Raw genomic sequence first — 20,941 nt, forward strand, 5'->3', positions numbered from 1 at the left:
AACGTGACAAACTGTTCAAGTTAAAAGGATACAAAAGTATCTCTTAGGTGCTCTATTTGATGTCGGGCCACAAAAAACATTTATTCATTGGGGACAATAAAAGCTGAACTAAGTAGAAATGTAATGCCAGAGAACATACAACCGGAATAAGGATGTGTTGCGTCATATCTTATAACAACTTTCTATTTTAAGAGGAACTGAGAATAACAGCGTCTGTTTTGTGTTGAAAGYGAATTATTTCAAATGTGAACATATTATCTCCCAGTTCACTTTGGTTTTTTTCTGCCTTTTGCTTTTTTTTAAGCAGCAAGTTCAGAATAGACTTTGTCTTTCCTTTGCTGTTGTCTTTCGTTGTTGGAGAGTTTCTGAAGTGACAGCCTAGCAATGTTTGTAGACATCTGCATCTCGTGTTTACAGTTTTAATCTGGACAGGGTTTGAGATAGAAACTACGTACTGATAACAACCCAGAGACTCTCCGACTCTTTGAATGTGAAGGAAAGTCAATTTATTATTCTTTCAATAACCTTTATTATTTTTCATCCCAGTTCATCTTAATTTTTCCTCGTGCTCAGCTGGAGAGCTTACATATCATGTTTAACTTTTCCTAGCAAGTATGAGATATTTTCTATTTAAGTATTTTATTAACATTATTTTTGTAGAAGATATCTTAATTACCCTGTTATGAATTTGAGGCTCTTCTTTTGTTTGTAATTTTTATCAATTTAAGACGTCAAGATGAGCTGAAGAGATGACGTTGCAAGCAAAGAACCCGGACCTTTGGATGAAAAAAGTTAAAGGGAGCTTCCTGCTTTTTTCAGCTCTGTGGAGTGTTACATGAGTAGATAAAGTATTGTTAGTAAAAGATGATTATTTCAAAGTATTACCAGCAGAGGTAACAATTGGGCTACTGCTGACTTTGTAAAAAAATTTATTTTATGGCGTTTCTTTATTCTTCAGAACAAATTTTATCCTAGTTCACTGAATGTTTGTGTAGGTTATTTTTAAAAGGCTTTCTTCTGTTACATGCAGAGTTAAGATTGAAATGTGACACAAACAAGGTCAAAAAAAGATTTAAGTTTATATTGGTCCGTTTGGTCTAAAACAAAAAATAGCAAGTATCAAATGAAGGACTTTTGGTCGCTGGGTCATATTACGTTATGTGGCATTTATAGCGCGCCACCTTTCGTTTTTGTTGCAGGGGAATCTGACGCAGGTCTCTCTCATTCACTGTGTCGGGCTGGGACCGAAGGGAATGGGAACATATCGACCCCCTGAATGGCTCGGTATCGACGGGTGGATGGATTTCAGGAAGTGACCTTGGCGGACTCATGAGCAGCAGAGCTCAAGTTTATTTTCCCACAGAGCGCATCACTGGCACCAGCTGCATTGTGAAGTCATGCTGCAGGTTGTCTGTCTGTGAGAAGTAAACAAGGTTCCCTGAAGCCACTCAGACTGAAACACTGATGGGGATGAACTTTGTTATGGGTGTGTGAGCAACTTAGCTGAGATTTAATCAGGGGCTTTCATACATAGACAATCAGCCTGATATGCTCCTGAATAGCAGTCAATAGATAGGACTTTATTTAGAGCACAGTTTGTTTATGGCTATATGCAGCACAAAGTGCTAAAACAAGAGAAAAACTTTTGAATAGCCTTTAAAAAACTTAAATCATGTAAAAAAATATTCTGTTATTGACTAAAATAAAATGCAGTGAAATGTACAACTGCATCAGTTGTACGATGAGGTATGTGGTATGATGAGGCACCAGAAACACATATAAGCAATGCATTCTGGGATACCACAACAGCTAAAATGTAAACAAATAAATAAATACAGATAAAACCCAATATTACAATTCTTTTACAATGAAATTTAAAATCCTGCCAGAGATTTTCTTCATCAAATATTGATGAAGAAAATAATATTCTTAAAGGCATTAGGACTAAATTAGGAAAAAAACAATAAAACAACAAATGAAATTTGAATTTGATATTAAAGTGAGCAGGTTAATATAAATATGAATTGCTATAGGTTAAAATAAAAATATATTTTTAGATGTGTATATTTCTTTTACATATCTTTTTTATTCGTATTATCAAAAACAATAAAAAATAATGTGAAGGGATATATATTCAGAATAGAATAAAAATATCACGTAAGCATAACATTTTAAGCAGCAGATTTCTGTAAATATGTTATACATGACTTAATATAAATTTTTGATAGAAAAACTGGATGCCAAAATAAACCATGCCATGTTAAAATCGTGACCATGCCTATGGTTAAAACTGACGCGAGGAAATTCATCGAAACGTCAACAACCATCCCATACCGCCCTCTTGTGGTGTTTTAGCAAAACGACACTGAGTTTTTTTTTTTTTTTTTTTTTTGCGCTTCCTGTCTATCGTCGCAGTAACCGTACGCCTTCCTCTGTTTTGATTGGTTGCCCACAGAAGGCCGAGACGTCAACGAGCCAATCACGTAGCCCTGCCTCCTGTYAGCGGGGCTTCTTGTTCTGAATGCCGTCTGCTCCGTGTCGTCTGCGTATTTCTGTTATTTATAGCTGAAGACGTTTAGAGGAGCATAGCAGAATGGGAAAGGGAGGAGGGCATTAAGAAAGAGAAGAGGGATATGGTTCGGAATTTATAATGGTTATAAGTCTGGCCTTAATGAGTTCTAAGAGGCAAAGAGGTAAAGAGCTTATTGATCAAGTTGTTACCAGCAATAGTTATCTCTGATTGATGCTTTGTTTTAAAACAAGAAAATAGGAGAAGAGATAAAGAAGAACAATAGGTCAGATTTAAGGCTGGGATGTGATGAATTATGGAGAAAAGCATGCTCTTGCTTTTATTTGTTATGATAAAGACCAATTTTAAAAAAATTGTATGAAAGTACATGCGGAACAGACTACAATAGGTTGCTTTTTCATTTTGTTTGCAAAATTCTACATCTGCACAACTCTAAATATTTGCCCACTTACAGATTTCGCGTGTTTGTGGCGCTTAAACTTTTCAGATCATCAAACATCTTTTAGCCTACTTCATACTCTGAGACAGACTGTTTTTAAGTGCCTTATTGATTCCACATTTCTGACCGTAAAGCGATCTGACTGCAGCTCATTAAAACTGAACTCAGCTTTACAAAAAGATGTCGCAAAACTAATCAGCTAAGTCATGATTTAACAAGTGAGTAACACAGACAGAACTAAATTCCCCTTGATTAATGAAGTCGCCAAATGAAAACTGCATTTTGTAATATAATGTTACATTCTTCTGACAAATTTTGCTTGATGATCTGAAACATTTAAGTACTAAAATTAAAAAACATTCAGAGATGTGAATCACAGGTAATCCAGTTTTTGAGGAAATGCATAATTTAAATATTCCGATCTTCATATCTTAGCTCATCTTAGTTTGCTTAAGAAAAAAAAACATAGAAATAGTCAAAGTTATCAAATGTAGGTTTGAATGTTTTATGGTTCTTACGTAAAAGCTACAAGTTTATTTTATATATTAAAGGAACTGTAACACTAAAGCTGAGAACAACTGAACAAGTTTCACCTATTGCCTGTTAGGTTGCACAAGATGTCTAAAATGATGAAAACACTTCTTAGCATCATCATGAAACATATCTAGTGCTTTCCCCTAATGACTAAGTGAAACAGAAAAATGAGAGAAACACTTTCACTTTCTTATAAGTCAATCTGATTTATGAGCAGACTAGTTTTAGTCATATTTTGTGGTTTAGAACATTAGTACGGTTAGTTGAGCATGAAAAAAGTATTTTATAAAAACTGCTGCATGTTCATTTCAGTATTCAAGATAAATTATAAACTTCACTTTTGCAGCTCATCTTTATTTAAATGGTATTAAGCCATACAAAATGTTGCTTGAAGAAACTAGTAGACTGCATTAAATCTTTGCTTTCCTGGACTCTGTCATCCTGAGCAAGCATAAGGTGACTGTTGTTAATTTCAACAAGAAGAAAACGCCACTAATTTGAATGACTCATAATTACGCTCAGATTAAAATCGTTTATTGCATTTTCATTCAATTGTGCCCATTTTTTTAAGCTTTTAGGACACTCTTAAGATCAGCTGTCACTGCTTATGTGAAAGGCAGATATGGATTTTGGCCACGGACAGCAGAAGTGGTTTGGGACACTGGAAGAAATTGCTGCGCACTGCAAGTGGCTGGTGATGGATAACCATTTATCGAACTCAGTTTATGACTGGACTAATTCAGCAGTCAGGTTTGCATTTGGAAGAGTCTAGTTTGAAATCTCAATGATGAGACTGTGCAGATCGAATCTGAATGGTACTGTCCAGAGATCCTTTGAATCACTATTTTGAGACTTGTGGAAAAAAACACACAAAAAAGGCTACATTTATTGATTTGTTATTAATGTTTAGTGAAAGTATTTTGTCATGTTACGCCACATGACAAATTACACAACTTCTGATGTATTTCATTTTGTGTTTTATATGATATCCCCATAAAAAAGTACTGTAAAATCATAATATGAAAGCAAAATTATACATGTCCAACATACTTTACAAATAAATTGTGAAGTTAGCTTGCAATGCTTCAGTAACTTCCTGAAGCATTGCTGTCTGCCAAAGCTCACTGATCAGACAAGAATTATGCTAATCGGGGAAACAGCCAAGAGGTCGACTCAAGAGGAGCTGCAGAGATCCACAACTCAGGTGGAAATTTGTTTACAGGATAACAACGACTCATGTATAATGGATTTGGACTGAAAGAGCAGAGCATGTTGTTTAAGCAGAGCCCTTTAAGCTATGTTTTCTTGTTTTCTTTGTGTTTTTTTTACTTTTTTACTAGTTAAGCATTTTACCCTCTCAGAATGAAATTGACAGTAAGATGAATTTTGTAGCAGCAGTACTGATAGATATTCTCTGATTTCCTTATCCTGACTTTAAAAAAGGAGCAGACGGCCTCTTTCACACCAGCAGCTGGTTAATTCAACATAGAGCTGTTTCCAAACTAGATGAGCAGGTAAGAAGAGTCAAATGTTTCCCCCAAAAAGGGAAATTAGGCAACCAAAAAAAGTCAGGAAGGAGRGGGGGGGGGGGGAAATCCTAATGCAAATAGCAGCAGCAAAGACAACATCTTAAAGCTTTTACAACATGGAGAATTCACTGTCAGCATCATGCTGAGGGAATGTTTTTTTTTTCTTTTTTTTTCTTTATCAGATCAAGATATGTGTTTCTTTGTTTCTGAAAGGTTGCATAATATGTTGTTGAAAGGTTGTTCTGTTGCAGAATAGGCTTTGTTGGGAGAGTAGCCGTGCATGTCTGAAAACCATCACTGAATACATCAACATTTTACAAGCTTTGCAGACATTTAGGCACCAAAGTCTGACTAATGGTAATCTCGTGAAAATGTTAAAGTCGTTGTGATTCCGTACAATAGCCGCGTTTGTGTCCTATTTCAAAAATGTGTCCCTTCTCAACTACATCTCCCATTGTATCTGTGGCGGAGCGCAGTTTACGTACATGAGACTGTGGGTCGGCTCTGTGTTTACTTCCGGGCTCAGATTTAGACTTTTATCAGAGAGCAGCAGCTCCAGTGGAGGCTCAGTCTGGCAGCCTGTGCGGTAACCATACAAGGCTTCATGACAGAGGTTACCGGGTTGACAGGCAACATCCCGACAGTCAAGTCTCGCAGTCGGCGGCACAGCACACTGGACGCGGCTCATCCAGGCGGACACACACCGCTGCTCAGCTCTCCTCCGCTTGCCTTCGCTGCTCTCCCGCTGCCAGCTAACGAGACTGACCCGACCACCGCTTCATGATCCAGGGCTAGCTGCGGATCAAAACAAGGACAATCTCTCAAGAGTTTCAGCGACGTTTCGTTTTTGATCAGCCAGGAGATCCAGCAGCGCGAAGAGACACGGACCCCCGGGGAGAGAGCGACTGGACTCCGGAGCCAGGCGGGCAAGGCTAGCCAGGGTGGTGGCTGGATAAACTAGGGGGGTTGTCTCCAGCTCCTGGTGGATTTATTCGCTGCCAGCTAACGTTAGCTCAGCTAGCCCCAAGCAGCACCATGGATTGGTTAATGGGGTGAGTACCGACAGCTGCTAGCTGCGCCGTCTTTCTGATGCAAACACTCGTTTCGGTAGCTGGCACTGCAAAAACCGTGGCTGGGCAGGTGCACTGTGGTGTGAACCGATACATTTTCACTGCAACCTGTCTGTGAGCGGGTAGCATGTTGCCCAGCTTAGCCTTGCCCAGTGAGGCTAGCTCGGTAGCAAAGCTGGTACAACTGTCTTATCCCGAAGCGGTTAACCGAGCTCTGAACACCTTGGAGCGGGCAGCCGGTTGTTTTTGTCTCCGTGGCCTCCAAATTAAGTGGTTGGCATCGCCCAGAGCTGGCGGAAATAATACCGACAAAGTGCTGAATAAAGGAATAATTAAAACGGTAATAGCCTAGCGTTAGCACGCTGTCAGTTGTCATAGCTATGAGCTTTTTTAGTTAATTCCCCTATGCAAGGTGCCGCTTGTTAGCAAGGATGCTAACTTACCCAAACTGCAGTATTGTGCAAAAGTCTTGAATCGCCACCTTGCTGTTATTGTTTCTTCTGGAGGTTCTGGTTCTGGCTTGGAAACTGGCTGCTCGTTTCCAGAACAGTACCCGACTATTTTAAAAGATTATTATTTTTAAACTTAACCATGACCTATGACTGAATTATGAACCAGTCTGGGCTAGTGTGAGGCTGTAGGTGTAGGAGCATTTTAAGTAAAAGTGCATTAATTGTACTCTCTGCTATATTTTAACACTTCAAGAGTCATGTAAAAAAAAAAGACCAAAGTTCAAGTAAAAGACATTTTAAACAATGCTGAGATCATATGTGTAGATTAAACATTAAGACAGTTATATAATTTTAAAAGCTGAATGTCAGAAACATTTCTTGTTCCTCAATTTTTATTAATGTCTGTAAAATACTGACACTAGAGATCACAATAAAAGCTTAAATAAAAAAACAATGCTGTCTAGGTACGGTTACAAATCCTCTAACAAATGATCTTTGATAAAGAATCTGCTAATTTTTAGTTTTTTGCTAAAACAAATACCAGATGATTGACTTGCAAAATATTTTGACCATTTTTGAAAACCATGACATATTTTGACCATTTTGAAAACCATGACATATTTTTACCATTTTGAAAACCATGGCGGGGGAAGCGTGTCGGTTGTTCTGTGTTACCCAGAAAGCAGTTGGGCACAATATCGCAACACCAACACCGTGAGTGAAACAACGACTGGGGCAGCATACTATATAAAGTACTCGGGGACCACTTCTTTACAAATGTGGAGGTGTAATAATAGAGTACGGAACAAATCGGCAACCCAAACTGAAGCGTCTATTCAATGCGCCTTACAATATATATGAAAAATTTTTAAAAATTCATTGAAGGTGCGCCTTATAATCCAGTGCGCCTTATAGTGCGGAAAATACGGTATTTGTTTCTCAGAGTATTATCTCTTTTTAGTGTTTTACTCTCTGATATTGCCTGGTTAATTAGTGTCATTAGAGTATTGGTTGGATTCTGCAGGTGACTGCTTCACAGACATGCTGCTCTTTCTCTGAAGCTTGCAGCCAGCTGACTGGTAGTGCACAGCAACATTGTGTGAACGTCCTCTCCCTGTATAACTCTATGATCTTGTCAGTCTAGGACTTCCTCTGGTATCTTGTTTAAAAAAAAAAAAAATATATATATATATATATATATATAATTTGGGGCAATGGCATGGTGGAAAGTTTTAGTGGTTTTGAAGCAGGTTTGATGGTTTGATGTAGCTTGAAATCTGCAACTAAGACCTGGCAAGTTGTTTTACACATATGACAGACAAGTTATTAAATACCATTTTATTAAGGTAACCAAACTGAAGCTTTGGTTACCTTATTAGAGTAAAAGGGCACAATTTGTTCCAATGTCTTTAAGTGAGTCAATAAAAAAAATCTCAACGTGTCATACAGCAGTTTTCATAAACTGAAAACATTTGCATCTCTCAGGTTTTTATTGGGACTTTATTGTATTTGCTTTGTCTTTAATCAAAGTGTGATTGTTTCCCTTCAAGTTTGTTCCCTTTTTTAAGTCGCTTCTTCCATTCTTCTCTTTTCCACTMCCTTTATTTTTTAAGCTTACCTGCACCATATGCCGCCATGATCAGGTGGAAAGATAGTCTAGAAAATGATCAAAATAAAGTCCATACATCAAGTCTGGAGAGTCAAGATGTGTTTTTAAACATGTCTTTAAATATGTCCCTGGAAGGAAAACATAAAAAAAAAATTTTTTGTGAATAAAAAAAATAAATTGACAGCCACTAATATCTTGAAGTGGAACGTGGATATTGTAGGAATCAGTTGTTTTCAGTCAAGTTTTTTGCCTTCATCTTGCAAGTGACACACAGCTGAAGTTGGTGATGCTGATTTGTAGTTTTATTTTTAGGTCAGGTTTGTCCCAGTCATGAGTTTTGAGTCGGAGCACATGATCCATGCTGGATAGGGCTGCTTCAGCTTTCCACCTGTGTATAGAGTTAAAAGCCCTGGTCAGTGCACTCAGGATTAACCTCTGACAGTAGTGCAAGTGACAGCGTAACCTCCGACAACATCTGAACTGACAAAAGCCCAGAACCACAAAGGCCTAATACGCTGTGTGGCATTTACATAATGTATTTGCCATGCAAAATTTTAATGGTCTAGACTGAACGTCTGCTCACATAAGCACAGGAAGGGTTATCTTGGTGTACAGTTCAAGGTGCATTTGAAGCTTCTTTGTGCGCTTTAATTTCCCCACCACAGATACCCAACTATGAAACGCGCCGACCTCAAATATCTCAGAGTCTCGTCACGGTAAAGTGTGCAACGGCGTGGTTGTACTCTGTAGCTTACAGGCTATCAGGTTAGCTGGCTGCAGCCCATTAAAAGTAGATCAGGGCTGAGGAAGGGTGGAGGCCGGTTGTCTGGGGTGTTTCTTCACATTGTGACGGTTTGGCTGAGAGATAACAGCGCAGTCGGTCTAACCTGTAATGAAATACTGCTGTTGCCGGCCATGTCTGCCTGCTTGCAGGTATTTGCAACTTTTAAAGCTAAGTTAGATGCTGGACATTTGTGTGTAATATGCCAAGACATTCATCCATCATTCTGTCAAATTCTCCCAAATATTATTCTTTTGGGTGGAACATGAGGATGAGGATTCAGATGACATTCCCCGTGGTGTTTCTGTGTATGCCCTGGTTTAAAAACTCCTAAAAAGTTTTCCAGTTTATTAAAAAAAAGAAAAGTTAACTTACTGTTTTTTTTAGATGTGTGTTTTCATGTTTTTTGTTCTTCATGATGCTGTTTTTTTTCTGCTTCAGTAATAAAGTTTGGGCGATGTAGAACCCAATGTAGACATTGGGTTCTGCAGTTTTGTTCCCTCCCCCCCCTCAAGTGGCGTGTTTGTTCAGGAAACAGACATTTCTCTCACTGATGTGACAGTTTGATCTTAAGTGAGATGAGAGCAGTGGAGCCCATGCAGTGCCTGCCTTGTTTGTTAGGATTATTATCAGTTTTTGGAGCAGTGTTGTCCTTTTTCTGTGATGCAACAGCCTTGAGAATGTCAGAGACATTCTTGTGTACCAGTGTAAGCAGGAGGCTTACTGTGACGTCTGCTTAAACCACAGATTTCGCAAACACACTTGAAAGCAATATTTTTTTACATGGTTCAAAAAGACACATTCCTTGTTTTTTTCCTGACTGTCGGACATTAAATCAAACTAAGCTTTTTTTTTTTTTACTGTGCTAGGTCATTTAGGATTACAAAAATAAGTAATGTTTGCTCATTAGCAAAATATTGAAAAAAAAAAAAAATCTCCAATATTTTATTACTAATTTCTAATCTTTTTAAATGTTTGGTCAGATTTAACATGGTTGCCCATGTGTAGAATATCTGCTTTTAGCTCCAGGTTCAGTCTCAGCGTCACACTGTATGCAACGCGTAAATGAGGCGCTGTAAGTTTGAAATGAGCAGGAGTGCATCCGGCGTTTATCGCCAACCAAATGAAGGCCAGGAATGACTTAACCAAGCGTGTAATCACTCTGAATACAGACCTGCAGTGAAGGACACTTCAACCAACAATGGAGAGAGGAAGTGAAGATGGACAGACCGTAAGAACGATGGAAGGAGGACGGAAGTGAGCAGTAGATGGTTTGGTGAGAAATGTGCAGGTTAACATGATGATGAGGGAGACTGAAAGTGAGATTGATGAGGGGAAAAAAATCTATTATCTAAAAAAAAAAGAAAAAATTCTCCTTCTCCCAACCCCCGGATGGATAGATGGAGAAGGAAAGAATGGAACATTGAGTTATTAATGCTTTTAATGATGGAATGGTTGATTGGAAAGAAAAATGGATTCGGCTGGCCGAGCAGTGGTGGAAAGACAAAGCTCTGAAGAGAAGTAGCAGAAATCTACTAATGTATTAGTAGAATATTCCTCCTTCTTCTTCTCTGAGTGACCCAAATAACAGCTCATCATTCATTTTCTCAAAGCATACGATCAAGTATATACCAGGGTTTGCCCAAATGTGTTGGGATGCCAGGATGCAGTCAGTTATTTTTGTTGTTTCAGCGAGAGCATTATTTTTCCAAATCTGAATGACCTCATCTGTTTGGTTTGAGTCAGGCAGGATGTTAAATCGCTGGGGAGATGCGGGATGCCTAAATGTGTCTTTTCCTGCTGGGTAAAGTAGGCAGACTTTGACAGATGTTTAATCCCCTCGCTTTTGAGTGATGGGCTGGTAATGCTGAATGAAGAGCAGGAGACTGCAAAGCTAAGTGGTGTGCTGTCTGACCTGAACAAGACTCAGACCTAATGTACATTTGGCTCACGCCACACCACCTGTGACTCCCTGGAGTATTAGAAAACACCATTTGTTTTGCGTCAGGGGAGTAAAGCAGGTTAAGATCCTAATAAAAGAGGATTCTGTTCTCTGATTYCTTTTTAATGTCAGATGTCTGGAGAGACACCAGTGTGTCAGTGGCTGATTTCTCATTTCTGGGTTTTCGAAAGTTTTGCTCAAGATGAGGGATTGTTGCAAAATTAATGACTCTATTCAATCCGTGAGACTTTCTGGACTTGTAACTGTAGTAGAATACGTCTTTAAGGCCAGTTTGTCTTGTAAGCTGAAGGGAGATGAAAATTATGGAGATCAGCTATACAATTAAACTGAATTAACAAATTCTGACCTCCTGATGTCAATTTTGTCTCACTCGAACCTTTACAAACTCGTAACAATAAAATATATAAAAATAGAAATATTTTATCTGCTGAAAGCTTTGCTACGATATGTCCAGCCTGCTGAATGTCTTGCTCTCTCTCGCTTCCTTGCAGCCTGATTAAACTGCAGTCAAGTCTTAACATTTCAAACACACACAAAATAAACAGTTCTTTTAAATATCTTGTATCAAATCTGTGCTTCCTAGCACTTCACACAATGTGCCAAGCTTCACAAAATATACCTAATAAACTCTAACTTGGTAGTTTATTAGGTATGTTGTGTTCACTGAGCAGGAGAAAGACTAGATTTTTGGGGGAGCTTCTGACTAGCGAATGCATGTCAGAATTTACATTTTTCTGATTGTCGTCATCATCTGACTTCTTGGTGTATCTCTACAGACTTAAAAGCTGACAGCAGCTTGTTTTATGGATCTATTAAACCTTAAAGCTCTCTAGACGAAAGTTGCACAGTAGTCAGAACAAATGTATGTATGAATATTTATGGGTATGTGGGGTTTAAGTGTATTGCATCTGAATGCATGTATTTAAACTCAAACTTGTTTCAAATTAAGATGTGGAGCAAAATTTCTGTAGCATATGCATTGCACTGATTCTCTCGGATTACTTGCAAACGTATTCAAAAATTGTCATTAAAAACAAGCAAAATGACCATATCAGGTGGTGACAGAGACGGGGAATTCACTCAAGACTGATATAGGCTGAACTTCCTCTGCAGCAGGGGAACATCTGACTGTCTGAATTGTGTCTCACCACTGTGACTAAAATACAAAGCAGGAGTGTTGCTTTAGTGTCTCGCAGCATATATTTACCTATGCAATTGTTGTCACTGTGTTCGGGTTGGTGTAAGACAGAGTTGCGTATGCAAACATAGTGCATATCAAATTTTTCATTCAAAAATTTGCTTTAACTTAAAAAGATCAGAGCACTTGTTAGTCCTGTTTCAGCTCTTCAGGCAATCTCCACGTGTGGTTCAAGACCGAGCCGTGACACTCTGTGGTAACACTTTGTGGACCATCAGTTTCGCTCAGAGTCGAAACGTTGCTGGATTGTTCCAGTTTCATGCATTTTCTCACTTGTTTTGAATGTTTCCCCCTGTCCCCAAGCAACCCCACTCCCTTATTTCCATCTTCTCCGTTCACGTAGACAAGCCTGTGAAAACACACTCGCTCTCGCACACACGCACACATTATTACATGCTGTCACTCTTAGCTGAGGTGGCTGTTTCCGCTGCGCACGCCTCGGATCCGACGCTGATAATAGGTTCTGACACATGAACAGAGATCTTTTTAAAGCAGTCACCTGCCCCAGAATAGAAGCGAAGCAACACTCAACGCGCTGCTTGGTTTGAGCTAGTTTGACTTTATGGATATTTTTAAGTGCAGCATGGATTGGCCACACAGTTAACATTTACATCCAATGTACGGAGCTGCTTTTGTCTCTCTGCTCAGTTGAGAGTAATTTAGTGCCAGACACTAAAGTTGCTTTACGGCTACACCGCCCGGGGCAGCCGGGCCAGGACTTTTAAGACCATCTTAGTGTAATCACATCTTCAATAACAGCGATGTTGTGTTGTTTTACAGATTTAGAGCGTGGCACTTGTGTTAGCAGCTCAGTGTTATGTGACACACTGGCTTTTTCCAGTGCCAAACGCTGAGCTAAATGCCACCACGGTTCGCACCACTTGTTTGGCAAAGTGTCACCCTGTGAGGGACGGTGTTATTGTTGCACTGTTTTAAGTTCCCTGTCATTCAGTATATAGAAGACTTGTCAGTCCTGGAATCCAGCATGGTTTGTGTGTATGCTATCTGGGTTTATGTTCATGATTTTATTTTGTTACTGAAATGATTAATTTGGGGATGTCGTAAAAATGTACTTCCCTCAGATTCTAATTCCTGTTATTTGATATGTGGAATTTGCATTTCCTTTTGTAGCTTGATGCAGTAAACTAATACACTGCGTGTCATCAGTAGTACGTCCACATTAGGTGTTTCACTTAACTTACTCACCAGTGATGTTCTGAGAACTGCAGTGTCCGTTCTTTTCTGACGGCAACACATTTTGTCCCAGCAGGACAGCTTGAACATGTTGCTCCAACACCGACTCCACCAGGTTGAGAACGCTACCCGATTATAATGTTCCTACAGCTTGTCGCAGAAAAGCTGCATAGCTCCATTATGCGTCTGAACATTTCTCAAACCGTCTTGCTCCTGCTGATGACGTTTGAATCTGGAGCAACTTGTCGGAGTTCCGGGCGAACACGACAATATCGCCTGGTTTTGATGTAACTTATTGCTGCTTGTGGCTTTTTTCATTTCAACGTGGCTCTAGTCAATCATGTGCTTTTCTTCACTATGTGTAAGAAAATGCCTTTGTAAAAATCAGCCCGGCAGACAATGACTGGCTGATAACAGCTGAATCAAACACGTCACCCGCGACCGCCGCTGGGAGTTTGAGGAACTTGACCTTTAGGACCTTCCGAGACTAATCAGCAGTGACATTGTTGACCATTTTGTTTTTGCTGACAGCCTGTGCCATTAAATGCTTCAGTGTTAATTCAGCTGAATTCAGGTTCTGTTTGAAAAATGTTGTAATGCGTCAATTGATCAGCTACTGCTTGAAATCGGACAGCTTTCACTTGAACCTGTTGGTGTGAAATGTTGTTGATTCAAACACAATTTATGAAAGAAATTACTTCATACCCCTCATCAGCGAGCAGATTGGTAGTCCAAGAAAAATTGGAACATGGTATTGGCCAGTCAAAACCTCATTAGTAATCTAACAAGGTCGTAACGTTTTTGTTGTTTTTTTCTCATTTGGCTGCAAAGGCAAGGAAATGTTCTTTCCTTGCCATAAATAAATATCCAGTTTATTTGTAATTTTTTTTGTATTCTCACCAGATCTCCGGTCCAGTCTATGCAGCCTGGCCCTGTCCAGGGGTTCAGCATCAGTCCTCAGGCTATTCTACCATGAACTTTGTCCGTGCTGCTCTGGTTTGTTTACTCCCCTGAAACGACATTTTATTCAGGGCCAACCCGTCAACATACTCTCTCCTAGACTCCCTGACTCAGTTTGTGTCTTCCTCTGTCTTTCTCTCCATTTAATTCTCGCCCTCTTTCTCTCCCCCCGTCTCTCTGGGGAAGCTGATGGGCAGAGACGTTTGCGTGCGTTGCTGCTACTCGAGCTGGACGGTTCAGCTGTGCCGGCCCAGGGCAACATCAGTCCTCTATGATAAATGTTTAACATGGAACATCACACATACAAGAAGGAGATTTGTGTAAAAAACTGTGGTACGAGCTTTTTATTAAGTTTTTTTTTCTTTTCTGTTTCTCTCATTGCATTTTTCAGGAGCAAGATGTTGTTTGTGCTCCTTCTCTGGCATCGTTGTCCTTGTTTGACTTTTTGTTGATTTTAAATGCTGAGCAAAGCAGCAGCGCTAGTTTCATCCTCTTTCTCAGGAACGCGTCCGAGTGAAGCAAGCTTCACTAGAAAAGCTCGGCTGTCATAGTTCAAAGGTGGCCAGGACTTCAGGTTTCACAGGAATGTGACACCCGGTGGGTAGTTAAACTGGCAACATCCATGACTTGCATCATAGAGAGTGACTGCAATCAGTACACAGTTTTATTTAATTTTTGTTGTTCAATTCAAATGTTTAGATACACACACACACAAAAAAAACCGTGTCTGATATTAAGTGAAACTGGATTTTTCCTGCTTTGATAGGATAACAAACGTTTTTTTCATTAGAATTTCCAGATTAATGAGATTTTCATTAAATTTAAACGGGTCTCTTTTGCCGTTTTTACTTGTATGACTGAGGTCAAACTCTTTGCGTAGACCTGTCCTTTCACAAGATTCTCCCAGTAGTTTGCTGTAACTTTGGACCGGTCCTCCTGAAAGAACTGGTATAGCTGTGTCACCTTTTCAGCTCTAATCACACATTTTACACGGGAGTGAGATTTGACCTTTCCCACTCAGTATAGGTCTGCACAATATTATAAAAACATGCAATTAATAGGTGGTGGTGAATTTCCTGGAAACAATATGAATGAACTACAGTAAATCTATTGTGTTACTGTCTCTCAACCTTAGTTTTATTGCAGTCACAGACACCAAATAGTGATTAGGATTGCTGTTATAAAATGATCTTTATAGCAATCCAAGCAATCGTTATCAGTATTTTATTTTATTTTTTCATGACCAACAAGTAAACGATTTGATTTTAGTGTACACGCAATATTCTGAGTTTGAGCTGAGCAACAACAAAAACAATCTCTAAACCCCCTCGTTCAAATGTTTTTATTTAGCAAAACAATTTTGGTGATTTTGACGTAAAGCTTTGACATCATGCTAGTGAAAAAAGAATTGGTTATGTGTAGGTTTAGAAACAGTGTAAATATACAGTTGCTTACAACGATGAGCAAGCACCCTGTCGTCCTGTCTTGAACCAGCTGACATCAAAATAAAATCTGAATGACTGAGATCTGGAGTCACTAAGAGGCATCATTGAAGCTTAAAGACATAATCTTGCATCATAGTGTGTGTTCTTTAGACATCAGCATGCACCATTGAGAAATAAAGGGTCTTTTCAATGCTTTTTTGAGCAGGCAAATCGCCTGGATACAAGAACTCACACAGACACACAGGCACACACACGCGTGCACGCACACACACACACACACACGCATTGGTTCTCCTCAGTGAATACTGCTGTGTGCTCCTTCTTTCCTCGAACGGTGCCACACCTTCCTTCCGCTGAGGCAGGAACAGGGAGAAAAGCTCAGGAGCAAATCTGATACCAGAATGACTCGGCAGTTTGCCTTTCACTGAATATGCATAAGTGGATAAGTGACGAATCCAAATGGATGCATTAAGCGCTTTTATGAGCAATTGATATGGAGACAGTTGCTAGGTGTGCTGCTTTTATCCCCTTTTTCTTTGACAGTTTAGTTGAGTGGAGAGGAAACATGAAATAACTTCCCAGAAGTGTAAGCCTTGAGATGATGCAACCGAGAACACCGTGGAATGAAGGATGAAATAAAGCTCTAAGCACAAATCTGCTTGTGCTTGTTGGGCTGCCCTAGCTACGGTTTATGAGTCTTGACCTGCTCGGAAGCTTGAACAAGCTGTTGTATGTGATGACATCACATCGCTAACTTTTTGCCAGTAGCCGTTATGGAGGTTGTGGCAACATGCGAGGCACAGATTGGACGTCTTCTGAATCTAAACAACTAACATGTAGATGAGTTATTCGAAACTGATGTTTTCTTTAGTTGTGAGACCCCTCAGATGCTCTGTTGCTTGGTGGTAATCTGGCTAGCTCCTGGTGATCTTGCGATGGTGCTCGTCTGTGTGCGTTTCCACTGCATCTGGCAGGAGAACAGCAACATGCTGCGGCTGTGTTTACTCGTTCTTAACGCTTCGGGCAGCCTTGCCCGCCCAGCACACACAACCGGCGCCGCCAACAAACGGGGGAAACAAAAGAAAAAGTCGACAGAGGGACGGTCATGACTAATCGACTCCTCTTTACGCCCTAACTCCTTAAATTAGTTGAATTGGATAATTTTCCCTCTTAAACACGCAGTTCAGTTCTAGGCCAGTCTTAAAGAAGTATGATCAGATGCTACAGGCCTCACATCCGCCCCGGTTTCATCCAAGTGTTGCACTGGGTCGCCACTGCTGGCTAGAACTGTCCCAGGAACAAGCCGAGCCCGCCTGCAGTAGGATTTAATTATGCTGTTTCTGTCCACAAACACAATATCTCTTGCAGATAATGGTTTTATGACACTTTCCAACCAATTTATAATCTTTCCAATAAGAAAGGTTGTATATGACCACTATTGTTTTTTTTTGTTAGTGTCTACATAAGATTGGCATTGATCTGAGTTTTCTAACACAAAACCGCTGTGTAGTTAACATTGAGTAGTGTTTGCTAAAATTTTGGGTGACTGTGTTGCTCCCTTTTCATGTGATGTAAAATAGTGATGGTGTGCCAGTCCAGGCCTGCTTTACTGCTTCTGTACCTGAACAACCTGTTACATTTGATGGCACATTGACTTCTGCACTATAGAACAAAATCCTGAGAGAGAAGGTGGAGCCACCAGTTCAGGATATTAAGCTCAAAACACTCTGGCTATTTGGCAGGACAATGATGCACAGCAGCAAGCCTACGTCTTTCCAAACTGAAAAACATCCTACAAGAAGGCTTTGAAGTGTCCTAGTTAAAGACTGGACTGAAATCCAGTTGAGCGAAATTCTTTCGCATTGATGTAAAAGGTTGATTTCTATCCATCACAAGCAAATGCTGGCGCAAACAACGACGAGGTTTACAGTTACTTTTTACAAAGATCGGTGTGGAGAGCTTTTTTTATTGTAATAAGTTAAATCGTTATCTGGGAACTGCATTTCATATTTATCAGGTTATCCTTGAGGCTCAAATTTGAAAGAAAAAAAACAATCTTTAAGGGTGAAACTACACAGTACACAGTACTGTATCTATGGTTTTGTTTGAATATACTTCTCACTGCTTTAGGAGGGGAATCTTTCTATTTTAAACGGTCTGTATCAACTTGTATTAGCAAAAAAAGGTGGATATTATTACAAAAACAGCAGGTTTTGTGTGTGTTCCCTGGAGAACAAGAAGACCATCAACCCTTACTTCAAACAGCTCCCAGCATTTCTAAATCAAATATGTCCCCTTGTAGACGGAGGTTGAAAGCTTGAAAGGGTAAAACAGAACAACCGTGCTACAGAACACTCAGCTTCCTGTTATTTACTGAGGTCTAACCCCGTTTAAAATTAGCACTGAGAAAAAAAGCGTAGAGTCTTTCTATTTCTTCTGAATGCATTTTAAACCCTCATCCAATATTCAGAATGACAAAACTAAGTCTTATTCACTCAGTAGCAGCTTCCACACTGAAGAGGATTGCTGTTGTTGTTGCTGTACCTTAATATGTAATTCTTATATTTTTTGTTTGTTTGTTTCTGAGTAGTTTATGGGTCAGAGCCTGCGGACCTGAGATTGCGGTCACCTGACAAGTTTGCAGTGAACTTCAAACTTTACAGATTTCTATATCTATAAAATGCAGCAAAGCATGTTGAGCTGTTGACAGGCAGCAAACCAAAGGAACTGACATCATGCTGCAACTTCCTTGACCTGATCTAAAAATGAAGCGTTGTGAAATGTAGAGGAAAAAAAACAAAACAAAACAGAGAGAGGGAGTATTGTAAAGCAACAATGAAGAGGTTCAGAGGAGGAGAGGGCAGCTGATAAAGGAGGAGGAAATGATATTTGAGTAGAGACAGTAGGTAGAGATATTGAGATAAATGGGGGGGGAACCAACGTAGGTCAGCCAGCTAGATTCGAAGCAGCGGGGGCTCAGGCGAACATACAGAGAGAAATTTAACCTGAAGAGATGTCTAAGAAAGGAATTAAGGAGCAAAAATGTACTTTTATTATGATAATTCACTTATTTATAAAAGACATAAAGAAGAAAGTCCTCTTATTGTCAGCATATCTTAAGTTATTTTGCAGGAACAAGTGACTACTTCAGTTTAAGTTTTTTTTTTTTTTTGCTTGTTTCCTCCACTGATGTGCGAGCTGAGCAGTGTCTGAATCTGTGCAGAGCCGGTGGGCTACTGGCGTTTGTGCAAGCCAGCTCCGTTTGTCCTTGGTGGCTGAGGCTAGGCTGCTAGCCTGGTCTGAACTATAATTGGATTAGAGATTTCTATGTTGCATGAGGAAAGGCAAGCCCAATCCTCACATACTCTTTAAAAGCACACATGCCTCAGGGAGCCAAGTTCATCTCGGTGCCAAGTTCATCTCGGTACTTCCTCCTCTACTCCTCCATTCCCTTACAATAATCTCTCACTTTCTCTCTTCATCTTCCTGTTTTTGGTCTATTTTTATACAACAGTGCACCCCCTTCCACTTAGCAGATTTCGCAAGTGTGACGTTATGCAGATTAGCTTGTTTTTAACTACATGAGTGGGTCAATGTTGGTGAACATGATAGGTATATGCAGCTCATTCATGAGCTGTGGACACCCAGCCTTAGTGGGATTACAGTGGAGCTCCTCGCTGACAGTACAGGAGAGGAAAACGGAAGAATAAAGCATTGGTATGAGCATCATGGGAAGCAGCCCCACTTGGAGAAAGAGGTTAAAGCGGCTCTTGAGCCTTTTTAAGAGTTCACTTCCCGTTAGGCAGCTTTAGCAGGAAGCTGAAGGTAATGTGATGGGCGGTGTTCGTCCTGCACAGCTCCTAATTGCTTTTTAACATTCAGCTAAATGTTCTTTGTAGAAAAGGTCTGTTTTGGTAATAAGTTATAGATTTACTTGTGTATTAACTGTGGTATAACCACTGTTCGATTTCCTTTATTAAAACACACAGTGGGGTGTATCTTGATAAATGTTTGATTTTCTGTCTTTCTGCTAGCGTTTTTGAGAAAATGTTCAATTCAATTGTACGAATGGCAGAATAATGCAACAATGCCCCTCCCCAACCTGTTGCTGCACACCACTGGTCATCTGGCCAAAGAATGTTACTACACCTTTCCTTCTTGCTGTGTGTTTTTTTTTTGTAGAAAACATTTCTATCATGGGTATAGCATTTTTGGAATCGGGTACAAGATAAAATGCTGGACTGTCCAGACTTTTCTCCAGCTGCTGCTAAATTCTGCATATTATGTATCTATGTATCTAAATAACAATGTTACCAAGCGCATTCTTTTTAGACATAATAATCGAGATTTTTGTTTTTAATGTAAAATATAATCATTTTTCAGAGGCTTTTGTTTACAGAACATGAAACTATGAGAATCTCGGTTTGTTCCTGCAAATACATTAGCGGTAAGTCTGCCAGGAAAAGTTTAGCAACCTATAAACCGAAAAAGAAAATTTCCCTTTTTCTGATTGGTTCTGCCTCTTATTATCATGTCAGTGTTGATTGCAACATGCCTGCGGTCGTTGGGAGAAACCAAACAGCAAAGAGGCCATCAGCGAGACGGTGACAGGCCAGAACCAGCAGCCATATGTCTCATATGTGTTTGTTGACGACTACTACTGCACGGCTCTGATCTGCCCATATGGCCTGTACGTCTCTCCTCGGCAGCATGTGGGCAGAGATAGCGAGCGAGGGTGGGCGTTGCTCCGATGTGGGCTGATCTCGAAACAAATTCACACAGCGCCGTTGATGCGAAACATTCAGATCCACAAACCGCCTGTGTAATTAGCCAAACCTGCTCCACCTATCGGCAGAGAAAATGATTACAGTGGCACTTCCAGATTTATTTGGCATTGATTAATTTCGGTCTTGGCAGGTATCACTTAGTTTTGGACGGGATTCAACGCGTGTGGAAATGACTGCTTGAGGTTGCGCGATAGTTGGATTCTTTACGTGTAGGAAAGGATGCAGAGGAGGAGGAGAAGGGAGGAGTTTGACTTGGAATGAAGGCAAAGGAGAGAGGGAAGACAGAAGGAGTTGGTGTGCAGGGTCGTCTGGTTTCCGCTGCCGGGTCAAGGTCGCGGTATGGGAGCTTCCGAGCGGGCCTCCCAGGAGCGAGGCCGAGGAGTTCAGGGCTGGACACAAAAAAACATGACATGACAAGATTCACAGAGGAGTGTTTGACCCCTGTAAGGC

General features: G+C 40.1%; 1 protein-coding gene across 1 annotated transcript in view; it reads left to right on the plus strand.

The window, feature by feature from the left end:
• Window positions 1-5,548: 5,548 nt before the first annotated feature.
• The window catches only part of mob2a (MOB kinase activator 2a), a 62,784-nt gene continuing 47,391 nt past the window's right edge, over window positions 5,549-20,941 (plus strand). Inside the window, exon 1 of the mRNA XM_008411579.2 lies at window positions 5,549-6,084. Coding sequence (XP_008409801.1) covers window positions 6,068-6,084 — 17 coding nt within the window. The 5' untranslated portion in view covers window positions 5,549-6,067. The remainder of the gene's footprint in view (window positions 6,085-20,941) is intronic.

The sequence above is a fragment of the Poecilia reticulata genome, linkage group LG6 (genome assembly GCF_000633615.1).
Source record: "Poecilia reticulata strain Guanapo linkage group LG6, Guppy_female_1.0+MT, whole genome shotgun sequence".
Taxonomy (NCBI): Eukaryota; Metazoa; Chordata; class Actinopteri; order Cyprinodontiformes; family Poeciliidae; genus Poecilia; species Poecilia reticulata.